General features: G+C 34.6%; 2 protein-coding genes across 2 annotated transcripts; one reads left to right on the forward strand and one right to left on the reverse strand.

The window, feature by feature from the left end:
• Nucleotides 1-1,026: 1,026 nt before the first annotated feature.
• Nucleotides 1,027-3,509, forward strand: CLV2 (Leucine-rich repeat (LRR) family protein). Its single transcript, XM_028073136.2, has one exon. It carries the CDS (start codon nucleotides 1,233-1,235, stop codon nucleotides 3,405-3,407), a length of 2,175 nt encoding a protein of 724 aa, XP_027928937.1. The 5' UTR covers nucleotides 1,027-1,232; the 3' UTR covers nucleotides 3,408-3,509.
• Nucleotides 3,510-4,415: 906 nt separating this feature from the next.
• Nucleotides 4,416-9,062, reverse strand: ABCI13 (non-intrinsic ABC protein 11). The gene is made up of 10 exons (XM_028069800.2): nucleotides 8,503-9,062; nucleotides 8,216-8,344; nucleotides 7,375-7,470; nucleotides 7,208-7,285; nucleotides 7,060-7,121; nucleotides 6,837-6,912; nucleotides 6,414-6,521; nucleotides 5,704-5,879; nucleotides 5,514-5,598; nucleotides 4,416-4,869 (listed from the first exon to the last, which is right to left on the reverse strand). Exons 1-10 carry the CDS (start codon nucleotides 8,689-8,691, stop codon nucleotides 4,831-4,833), a joined length of 1,038 nt encoding a protein of 345 aa, XP_027925601.1. The 5' UTR covers nucleotides 8,692-9,062; the 3' UTR covers nucleotides 4,416-4,830.
• Nucleotides 9,063-11,800: the final 2,738 nt, after the last annotated feature.

The following is an 11,800-nucleotide window of genomic DNA, read 5'->3' on the forward strand; positions in this document are numbered from 1 at the left end:
CAATTTTATAGAAAATAGGTAAAAATAACCATTAATTTTAAAAAATAATAAATAATCATATTATAAAGAATAGAATTGGTATTATGAAATTTGGACACAAAAGAGAGAATCCTCTTTATTATTGTTATAGATAACACATTTTTGAATTTTCAAGGGATTTATAGATTTTTTTTAATACATAGTACAGTTCTATGAACTTATACTTTTTGATCCCTATATTATTTTTGGTCGAAACACACTGTTTTTTTATTTTTCACTTTTAAATCCATTAATTATTTTCATATTAAATTCAATATTTAATATTTTCTTAATAGTTGGATAAAAGTTAAATTTATATATATTTTTTTAAAATTTTAAAGCTAATTTATCAATCTTAAAACATAAGAACCAATTTTTTACAAAAAAAGGACACATCTTTTTTTTTCTGAAACATATTAGGTGACTATATTTATAAGGGATAGCTGAAATTTTAAAATTTCAGAGTTTCTCAATTTAACCTTTTATGTCCAATTTTAACTTTTTTTTAATATTAGTAAAAAATATAATTTTTAAAACAAGTTTTTTGTATGCATTCACATTTTTTCAATTTATGATTATTTATAATAAACTTTCATTTCACATTAAATGTACATATATGCACACACGATTAATCATGTCAAAAATATACATTTTCTAAAAATCATTGACAATGTTTATGGCTATAATAAACTATATATTAATCAATTAGTACATAACTGGATCATGCTATTCTTTTGACTTGGCCATGCAATGAGAGATCGAGAGAGATGAAGAGTGGAATCTCTCTACCTTGGTTTTATTTTCCAACCTTTATAAAAATAAAATAAAATATATAGGAAGAACAAGGCTTTTCTGGACAAAACACAGTAACAAGAGAAACTTAAAAAAGGGATAAAGTGTTATGCAACAGAGAGAAAGAGAGTAAAGTGAGAGAACTAAGAAGCACAACAAAGCCACTTTATTTTGTTCATCTAACCTAAACCCTCCTCCTTTTACCTGTAACACTCTCACTTTATCAGCGTGACACAACACAACCAACCAACCTAAGACCAATGTGTAAGACGATGTTCCTCTTTTCCTTCTCCTCTTTCTCTCTTTCTGTCCATTTCATCATGTTTTCATTCTAATCTTCAAAAATCATCAACCCCCCACTTCCCTTTTTGCTTCAAACACTTCTTCCCCCTCCTCAAAATTGCACCTTTACTCTCACGCTGATGGTGATGGCACACACCACACCCCTCCACCGTTTATGGCACCCCTTCACTCTCCTCTGTGTGATTCTTCTCCGTGCAACCCCTTCACTCTCAATTGATGCTCACCCACAGGATAAAGCCTCTCTTTTTCTGTTCGGGTCAAGACTGCAAGACCCTTACCAGAGTTTGTCCAGCTGGGCAGGCTCTAACTGCACTTTATGGAGTGGAATCACCTGTGACAACACAACTGGGAGGGTGCTTTCCATCAACCTAACTAGTATGAACCTTTCAGGCCAAATCCACCCCAGTTTGTGCCAGCTTCCGTACCTCAGCAAGGTGGGGTTGTCCCGCAACAACTTCACTTCCCTTCTTCCTGAATGTTTTGGAAATTTGCTCAACCTAAGAGTTATTGATCTCAGCTATAACAGGTTTCACGGTGGGATACCAGATTCTTTCATGAGGCTCAGGCACCTCACTGAGCTTGTTTTGAGTGGGAACCCTGCTCTGGGTGGTCCACTGCCTCCTTGGATTGGAAACTTCTCTACAAATCTGGAAAGGCTACATCTTGGTGTGTGTTCATTCAGTGGGGGCATACCTGAGAGCCTGCTTTACTTGAAGTCCCTCAAGTATTTGGACCTTGGGAACAATCTTTTGTCTGGTAATCTGGTTGGTTTTCATCAGCCTTTGGTTGTGCTCAATCTTGCTTCCAATCAGTTTGCTGGCACTTTGCCTTGTTTTTCAGCTTCAGTTCAGTCTCTTACTGTGTTGAATTTGTCTAACAATTCTATTGTTGGGGGACTGCCTGCTTGTATTGCTTCCTTGCAAGCTTTGACTCATTTGAACCTGTCAGGGAACCATTTGAAGTATAGAATATATCCTAGGCTTGTGTTTTCAGAGAAACTTTTTGTTTTGGACTTGAGTTATAATGATTTTTCTGGTCCTATTCCCAGTAAAATTGCTGAGACTACCGAGAAGCTTGGCCTTGTTCTTCTCGACCTTTCTCACAATCAATTCTCTGGTGAAATTCCTGTGAAAATTACTGAGTTGAAAAGTTTGCAGGCTTTGTTTCTGTCTCACAATCTTCTCTCTGGAGAAATACCTGCCAGAATTGGAAATTTGACCTATCTTCAGGTCATTGATCTCTCACACAACTCTTTGTCTGGTACCATTCCATTCAGCATTGTTGGGTGCTTTCAGCTGTATGCTCTAATACTGAATAATAACAATCTTTCTGGGGTAATTCAACCGGAGTTTGATGCATTGGATATCTTGAGGATACTTGATATAAGCAACAACAGGTTTTCCGGGGCTATCCCACTCACTCTGGCTGGATGTAAATCTCTCGAGATTGTAGATTTTAGTTCCAACGAGCTTTCTGGATCCTTGAATGATGCAATAACAAAATGGTCAAACCTCAGGTATTTGTCCCTTGCTCAGAATAAGTTCAGTGGAAATTTGCCTAGTTGGTTGTTCACATTTGACGCAATAGAAACAATGGATTTCTCACATAACAAGTTTTCTGGCTTCATCCCTGATATTAATTTTAAGGGTAGCTTGATATTTAACACTAGGAATGTCACTGTTAAAGAGCCATTGGTTGCAGCAAGAACCGTTCAACTGAGAGTTTCAGCTGTTGTTTCTGACAGCAATCAACTCAGTTTCACTTATCATCTATCCTCAATGGTTGGAATCGATTTATCCAGCAACTTGCTCCATGGAGAGATTCCAAGGGGCTTATTTGGTCTAGCTGGCCTAGAATATCTGAATTTGTCATGCAACTTTCTCTATGGACAGCTTCCAGGTCTGCAGAAGATGCAGAGTTTGAAAGCCTTAGATTTGTCACATAATTCCTTGTCAGGACATATTCCAGGAAACATTTCTAGCCTTCAAGATCTGTCCATTTTGAATCTGTCTTACAACTGTTTTTCTGGGTATGTTCCCCAGATGCAAGGTTATGGCAGATTTCCTGGTGCATTTGCTGGAAATCCGGATCTGTGCATGGAATCTTCCAGTGGAGTATGTGATGATGGAAGGACTCGAACTGTGCAAGGAAGTTCTTTCAGGGAAGATAGGATGGAGGGACCAATATCTCTGGGGATTTTCTTTATCAGTGCCTTTGTTAGTTTCGATTTTGGTGTTGTTGTTCTCTTCTGTTCAGCAAGGGCAAGAAATTACATTCTTCAAACCAAAGTTTGATTTAATTTTTGTGACAGTTACAAATCTCCTGAAAATTCCGGTTTGTAATTTGGAAGCTGGCTTCTCAGTTTCAAGTGAACATACAGTTTATGTGACTAGCAATACTATCTGGCCATCAACTTCACCAGTGTTATATCATGATTAATGAACAAGTGTCTCAGAACAACAGGATCAAAATGTTATGATGAGTTACAAAAGGTTTAAAGAACACCCATAACACTGGCCACCGGCTTTATGTAAGTGAAGACTAGTCCTGCATCATTCAGCCAGGAAAAGAATAGATGGTTGTGGTGAACATGTGATTGGAGTAGAGATAAATCCTTCATCATCTTGTTGGCGATTCTTCTCTTTTTGATGGAACTGGTTGCAGTTAGATTAGATTGCAACACCGCATCCAATATTCATAATCAATGTGGTGAAGTTGTCAGCAGCAGGAAGCATACTGATTTGGTCTAGTTATGGTGAAATTTTGATCTTGTTCATCAAACTGCAGATTTGCAAGAATGTTTAGTTGAAGAGAACATGTATCATTCTAGATTAACCTAGCTCTTTTCTTGGCTTGGGGAACCTAACTTTTCCCCATAGGTGTTTTGCCTTGTGATCGCGAGTTGATGAAGTATAGTGAGGAGTGGTAAGTGCAGACAAGATAGATGGAGCAGATTTTCATATATTTAAGATTATTATTACAATCATCACACCTTCATCCTTAGTGATCTGCTTTATTTTGTTGTCTTTATAATTACAAACTCGTACCTTGTGATTTATATATACGAGAATGTTAAGAGTGTTCCGAAACATTAGTTGAAAAAAATTAGAAGTAATTGGCGAAAGTAAAATTATTACATGAAAAGTATAAGAATTATTTAATACTTAGTTGTAAGTAGTTAAAATAGCTGAATGAAGTTTTAAGAATATTTTGATAAAACGTACATGTTCCGTACTAAAGGTCTTCACGATATTTGACAGCAGAACACTGATTACAAATATCATTAGGGGAGGACTTGAAACTATGAAAACTGAAAATCATGAAGCAGATTTATTGATTATAATGATTTGCTTACAAAAACACAATCTAGAACATCAAATTCTCCGCACAGAACTAAAAACATCTGTTCCACCAATCTTTTCTAACGTCAGACGTGCATCAAAGCAACTTCTATTGCCAATGAATTTAGTCATCAATAACAGTAATAATAAGTTGTCCTCTAACAAAAAAAGAAGAGAGAAAAGTTGTCATTGCCGGCCTCTAATCCGATGCAGGTAGCCAATTCTATTGAAGTCAAATTGGAATTTAATACCAAAACCCTGAGAAGCTCGTTAATCCTTGTTGCAACCAGTTTAGTGTCCATTTGTATGTGCAAATTCCAGGATTGCCAAAACCAGCCGTAACCCATGTTGTCTACTTTACATTTTCAGCACTGTTCTAATATTTGATAGGACCATCTAGGCTCCCGGATGCAAACTGCCACAATAACAAAAGTTCACATTATCAGTTATTAACGTTATTATTTGAAGATTGAATTTTGTAAAAAACAATCAAGCACACAGGTACAATGTTTATGGGTGATTAAAAATAAATTCTCAAAATATTTAGGATACGGTTTGAAAGAAATGTATAAAATTCATAAGATATGATTAATGTATAATCAGAATTCTTAATCCAAATTAAAAACATGCTTCTGGGACACGAACAAAAAAAGAATTAAGTCATTGTCATCATATTCTTATTTTTCACAAACATGAATAATACTAGCAATCTCTTTCATTTCTTGAAATCATTCAAATCGAGAACAATTTCAATTTTGGTTCCTCTGGGAACAGTGTTTCAAATGAAAAATACTAGCCTCCTTCACAAGTAAAAATAAAAGAAAAAGAAGCAAGGAACCCAATCAAAGCAGACTTTAGTAAAGAAGCAAGATCTTCAAATAATGTGAACCAAGGTGCATTCTCTCATGGACAATACATCTGAAGTTTGAACAGAAAAGTAGTACTTTCTTTTATACAAACATTTCTAAATGTTATATTTAGATACCGTCCCTAGATAAGAAATTGATGTCCCAAAGTAAAAGATTTCAGAAACAAGTCCTTTAAACCAAAACAACTAACCTGCTGAACAATTGGATTTGTTGTAGTTGTAAATTCATGGGTCATTCCTTCCCAAACAATCGTTCCCTTGTGTAGAAACAACAATCTGTATTTATGAAGTAACTTACCAAATTAGGGTACACGAATTCTGGGCAAATTAAGAGGCTTAAGGGGACAGGAAACATCCAATCAATATGAAATAAATTATCACCTATCAATGGCTCTTTTAATGGTACTATGTTGGTGAGTAACAACCACATAAGATGCAATATTCCCAGGTTTTCCACGAGCATCTCGTCCTTTTATATGCACTGAGCGAATCAGATCCTCAACAACAGTAGATGCTATAGGATCAAGTCCAGCAGTTGGTTCGTCATATAAAAGCACCTATACAGAAGTGAAGATGTGTATATTTTATAAACAGAAGGGAGAGAAGAAAAGGAGTCCACATGTTGATTGAAAAACAGTAAATGTTACACCATGTTACATCCAAAAATAATCTCCATTGTTGGAAAGTTACGTGACCATACAGATAACTTGAGCCATCAACTATAGTTCTTTTTTCCTATAGTGACTAACACAAAGTGACAGGTTTTCATATGACTATAGTTCTTATGTGATTATACAGATAACTTGAGCCATCAACTATAGTAACTATAGTTCCAACCAATCCCTACCCTCCTTGCTATGTAAGCAAGGTTGTCACAATTCAAATCCCTCTTTAGCTTCATTCATATTTTTAACATGAACTAGCCTAGGAGTGCCTAGAAATATCCACCCCTCCTGTGTAACACTGCTTGAAACTAATGACTCGCTTATGCTTGAAACATAAGGACCCAAGAATAAAAGTTCTAAGGCACTCTTCTCTGGTAGTAAAAATTTCAAACATTAACAGAGGATAGAAATGGGAAGCTAACACACCTCTGGCTCAATTGATTCCTTTGTGGTGTCACAGATAATAGATCGAGCTAAAGCAACTCGCTTTTTCATCCCACCTGATAACTCAGAAGGCAACCGATCTTCAACTCCCTGTAAAAAACGGGTGTAAGAAGTTAATCTTTTGTAAAACATAATGGCTATACAACAAAAATGGAAGAAAGCAGTAGTTAACAGCAATCTAGTAGTATGAGTATGGAGCAACTTTCTCAGTGGCAGAAAGGAAATGTATGCCACTGCTGCTACCCTTTATGCTTCTGCTGGTGTTTATGGTTTTTGTTAAGATATCATTCTTAGCCCATATTTTCTTTATTATAAATGCAGCCCCTATGTGTATTTTCTACACAAGGAAGATTAGTCTCAAACCCTATTTTCTCTATATTCAACAGTTTTGAACCAGATGCATACCTTCAGTCCAACTGCAGCCAAGGTTTCCTTTACAAGCTCTGATATCTGGTCCTCAGACATGCTCGAGTGTTCATACCTGAACAAATAAATAGGTCAGAAACAAAACAATTAAAGTAGTTAAGAAGAATAGAAGATTAAGAAACTATTTAATCAATCAATTTTATCACATTTTAGACGACAATATGAAAAATGAACTGAAGTTTAAAAGGAGAAGTTGTCTTACAAGAGAAAACCAACATTTTCACGAACACTTAAAGAATCAAAGAGTGCGGCACTTTGGAAAACCTGTTTACAAATTAAATGTACAAAATTACAATGGAAGCATAATAGCGCCCAAGAAGTAGCACATTGCATATTACTGTGACACTTACTAATCCAATCCGAAGACCAGATATATCATCATCGCTTACTAAACCAACCCTCTTTTTTCCTCGAATGTAAACTTCCCCCTGTTAATTTGACAGTGAGAGCATTCAAGAAATGAACTCATTTGGATGAAACTAAAATCAAATAACAAAATCCCAAATCAAATACTTACCTTATCCGGAGCAAGAAGTCCTGCTATAATCTTCAAAACTGTAGATTTACCAGTCCCAGAGGGACCAATTATTCCAACAGCTTCACCGTGCTTAATCTATTCATTATATGAAAAAGAAACAAAAAAGAAAAAGAGAAAAAAAATTAGCAAACTTTAAGTCAGGTAGATCTCCCCTACTCCTACCGACAATTAGGCCCGTAAAACAGCATGTGCAAGCAGGCCCTCTTTTATTGAGAGACTCCATATTTTAAAAGCTCACACATTAGCACCACCCTTTTATGTTGTTTTTTTGCATCCCAAATATAGAGGGATCTAATTTTCGTGATTAGAACATAGCCTCCAAAATTTTTAAGACGACCCTATTGACAACTGGTTTTCATTTAACCCACTTCTTTCCCTAAATGAATTAATCAAAAAACAGGTTTCTAATGGAGCTCAACAAAGTTGTTCTGTCCGTGTTACAAACCTAACACAAGGGTCAAGACTTGGTTGTCATTGTTGTAAGCATTCACCACTTCATTATTTCATGCTAGATAACACACTCGACAGAAAACAACGAAAGAAGCAAACCAAACACAAGGATATGGACATGTTGGATAAATTTCTATATAATCATTTACAGGAGAAACCAATGAAAAGATAAAAGGAATTTAGTTTCTCTCATAGTTATAATTAACTTATCTACTTTACCTTTCACGGAAGTTATAATAGAGAGGTTCAATGAAAGTTCAGTGTTTAAATTGATTTGAAGTCAAGGAAAAAACTCCATTCATTTTCCTTTCCTACAAGTGCATAACAAAGTGACATAACCAAAACCATTGTCAAGTACAAAACCCCTCACCTTGAAGCTGACACCATTTAAGATTTTCTTTTCCCCGAAAGATTTGTACACATCTCTACACTCAATAAGAACATCAGAATCATCATCCTGATCCCGCGCCGCGCTCAGCTGTTCTGATTTGTGCGAACCCTGGCAACAACCTTGATGTCAGCCAGATATCCATTGGAAGAAAAACAAAAAAAACAAAACTTTCTGTGTACCCAGAACCCCAGACTCACTTAACACCAACCCCAACAACAAAACATGATTACTGAAGCAAAAAGCGAAATCAAATTATAGACATTTACATTGAAATTAATAGGGGAAGAGTCCTGGCTCTTGAAGTTCTGCGGAGGTGCGATGCAGGCGCACACAACCTTCCTGTGATCCCTATCACGGTGGTTGCTGTAACGGAAGGCGTTGGGAGGAGGGATTCTGGTGGAAGCGTTTTGTGCAGTGAAGGGTAGAAAGGGGGTGGTGGTTGACAGGGAAACCATGGTAATGAGGAATGAAGAAAGAAAAACAGAAGAGAAAAGAGTTAATATAAGTGGGGTTGTTGTGTTATGAGATGGAAAGCATGTGATTCATATGGGGTAGTTTCCTTTCAAAGTGGCAATGATGGTCAAATGGAAATGGCCGGTGGTAGTTGATTTTGCAAAGAAGAGAGAAAGTGTTGTTTGTTGCTTGGGGTTGGGGAAGACCTGATTCTGTTTATTTGTCTTTGTTTCTCTCTAATTGTAGCAAAGTATCGAGAGTTTCGTTTAGTCTAGGCTTACCCTGGATTGGAATTGGAAGGGAAGAAGACAAATCAACACTAAGAATTATGGGCTATGATCTATGCTCGTCCCTCTCACCCTCCCAATTTCACACACGCAACTTTGCATTCTCTTTCACCTCTATAAGATTTTTACAAGTGGATCTTGTTGACACTTTCTTTTCTGTCCCAAAAAATTAGGTTTAAAGTAATTGGGCATGTCATTGAATTCAAATAATTAGTGGAATATGCTTAAATGCTTTTTGTCCTCATTTTTGTAGTGTTTGTTGGGGATGGTTCTTATTTTGACAGAATGTTTTAAATGGTCCTCATTTTCGCAATTCATGTTTTATTTGGTCCTTTTCTGTAACGCCGTTTAAATCACTAACGAAGCATGGTGGCACGGTTTATATGAGGATGTGTTACGTATACGGTACATATGGCCAATTAACGTTAATTTTTTAATTTAAGGTCAATTTTGCAATTAGGAAATCGCTAATACTTGTCATTTCATCATTGGATTGCAGTTGCACCTAATATTTTGCATGAGGCATCTGTATTTAGAAAAAGATTCTCTTGCCAAAAATTAAAGATACTCATGTGGGAGGTTGATAGGAGCACACACCCAACAGTTTGGGAAAGAGTGATGTTAACAATTAAAGATGAAGAAATTTCTCTAATTGCAAAATTTCTCCTAAATTAAAATATTAACCTTAATTAGCCATATGTGAAGTACACGTAAGACATCCTAATACAAAATGTGCCACCTGTACAATGATTCGTTAATGATTTAAATGGCATTACAGAAAATGACCAAATAAAACATGAATTGCGAAAATGATGATCATTTTAAACATTCTGTATAAATGAGAACCATTTTAAACATTCTGTCAAGATGACGATCATCCGCAACAAACACTACGAAAATAAGGACCAAAAAGGTATTTAAGTCTAGTGAAATATTTTAATTGGTTAAAATCTTTGATGTTAATTTTTATTTTAATTATTCAATTTAATCCTTTTAATTTTTAATTAAATTTAATTTTTTGTTAAATCGAGGTTAATTTTGTTAAAAAAATTATAAGTTTAATATAAATATTTAAAAAAAAATTAAAAAAATAATTTCAATATTTAGATATATAAATTCTAAAAAAATATTTTAAAATGAATATATAAATTGCAATTAAATGCAATTAGTATTTTGTTTCTATTTTAGAGAGAAAGGACAATATTACTCTATTTTAAATAAATACATTACTAAATTGAGTCAAAATTTTAAATATAGAGATTAAATTCAATACAATATATTGTCATGTGAGCTTAACACTAACACTGATAATGACATGTGTCACTTACACTATCACATAGCACGATTATGACTTGACATACAGTAAAATATTTTAAAAAATAAAAATAAAAATATTACAAGTTCACACATGACATGTACAAAAGCAATATTTTCGCCAATCTAAACAAAATGACCTAATTAAATTGTTTAAAAAAAAAGACTAAGTTGAAAAAAAGAAAACCAAATTGAATAATTGAAATGAAAATTATAACCAAATAAGGTTTTAGTCTTTTGCTTAATATTATTAGATATTTGGCAAAAAAGATGTATATCATGATCAATTTATTGACCATTTTTACACACAAAAAGAAAACTCAAATTTAAAAATAAAAAATGACTTAAAAGATATTTATACATATAAAAAACATTTACTTGACCTTTATCTAAATAAAATATGAGTAATGGTGGGTTAAATTTAGGTGGGGTTAAGTTAGGCTTACATCATGTAAAGCTTATCGTGATTAACCTATATCAAATTGAGACAAATCAGATTTAAAACAGGTTGAATTAGGTATGGTTAAAGTCATGTTGAGTTGGGTTCAACACAAATGAAAATAAGTTATGTCACACTTATTTTGGTTTTACACATGTATGGTCAAGTTGAGACATGTTTGACACATGTTAGGTAAAGTCGATTTGGAATCTTGTCAAATCTTGCTAAATTAAGTTGAGTCTAGCAAAACCCAAGTTTGCCTAAGTCAATGACATTTTAGATGGACCCAAGTTAAGTGCGTCAGGTTTGGTTGGGCTAAGGTTAAGTTAGGCCAAAGTCAAGCCAATGTTGATCGAGATTAAGTCGTGATGACTTGTGTGGGGCCCATGTCACATCAAGTTGAGTTAAATCCACATCAAGTCAAGCCAAGTTTAGTGCACCTCATATCAAGTTAAGTAAGGCCCACATTTGGTAAATTTGAGTGGATCCACATTAGGTTGAATTGGATCAAACTCATATCAAGCAAAATTGAGTTTGATTCACGATAGGTCAAGTAGAGTTGCGCCACCTTAAACTAAGTAAAGTCAAACCCATTTATGATGAAGTCGAATTAGATCCATATAACATTAAATTGTGTCGTGCCAAAAAAAGATTAAGTATAGTTAGACCCATGTTAAGTTGAGCCAAAATCATTAAACTAAGTCAAATTAGATACATATAAAACTAAATTGAATCAAGCCCACATCAAATCATCTTAAGTCTGATACATCAAATCCTATTGCTCTGACAACAAACCAAGTAAAGTTAAATACATGCTAAATTGAATAAAGTTGTATTTATATCTATTTAGACAGATGAGATCCATATTAAAACAAGTAAAACTCGATACAATATTTAACCATGCGGTCTTGCATTATCCTAGATCTCCGATCTTCTTTTTAGTAACCTTTCAACCATATCTTTCTTTCCCCTCACCAACCCATCTATTTTCATTTTCAATGTAACACACCAATACATCAACACTTCTATGCTTGTGAAATGTGAATATAAAACTAATATAAAATAGTTTTA

Source organism: Vigna unguiculata, chromosome 5 (assembly GCF_037176805.1).
Source record: "Vigna unguiculata cultivar grain cowpea cultivar isolate G323 ecotype 2 chromosome 5, ASM3717680v1, whole genome shotgun sequence".
Classification (NCBI taxonomy): Eukaryota; Viridiplantae; Streptophyta; class Magnoliopsida; order Fabales; family Fabaceae; genus Vigna; species Vigna unguiculata.

Excerpts from the sequence above, each read along its gene's own strand:
- CLV2 (XM_028073136.2), top strand. The coding sequence starts at position 1,233 with ATGGTGATGGCACACACCACACCCCTCCACCGTTTATGGCACCCCTTC.
- ABCI13 (XM_028069800.2), bottom strand. The coding sequence starts at position 8,691 with ATGGTTTCCCTGTCAACCACCACCCCCTTTCTACCCTTCACTGCACAA. Across the intron at positions 6,913-7,059 it reads GAAAATGTTGGTTTTCTCTT|GTATGAACACTCGAGCATGT; the intron begins GTAAGACAACTT and ends TTATTTGTTCAG. Across the intron at positions 6,522-6,836 it reads TGGCTGCAGTTGGACTGAAG|GGAGTTGAAGATCGGTTGCC; the intron begins GTATGCATCTGG and ends CGTTTTTTACAG.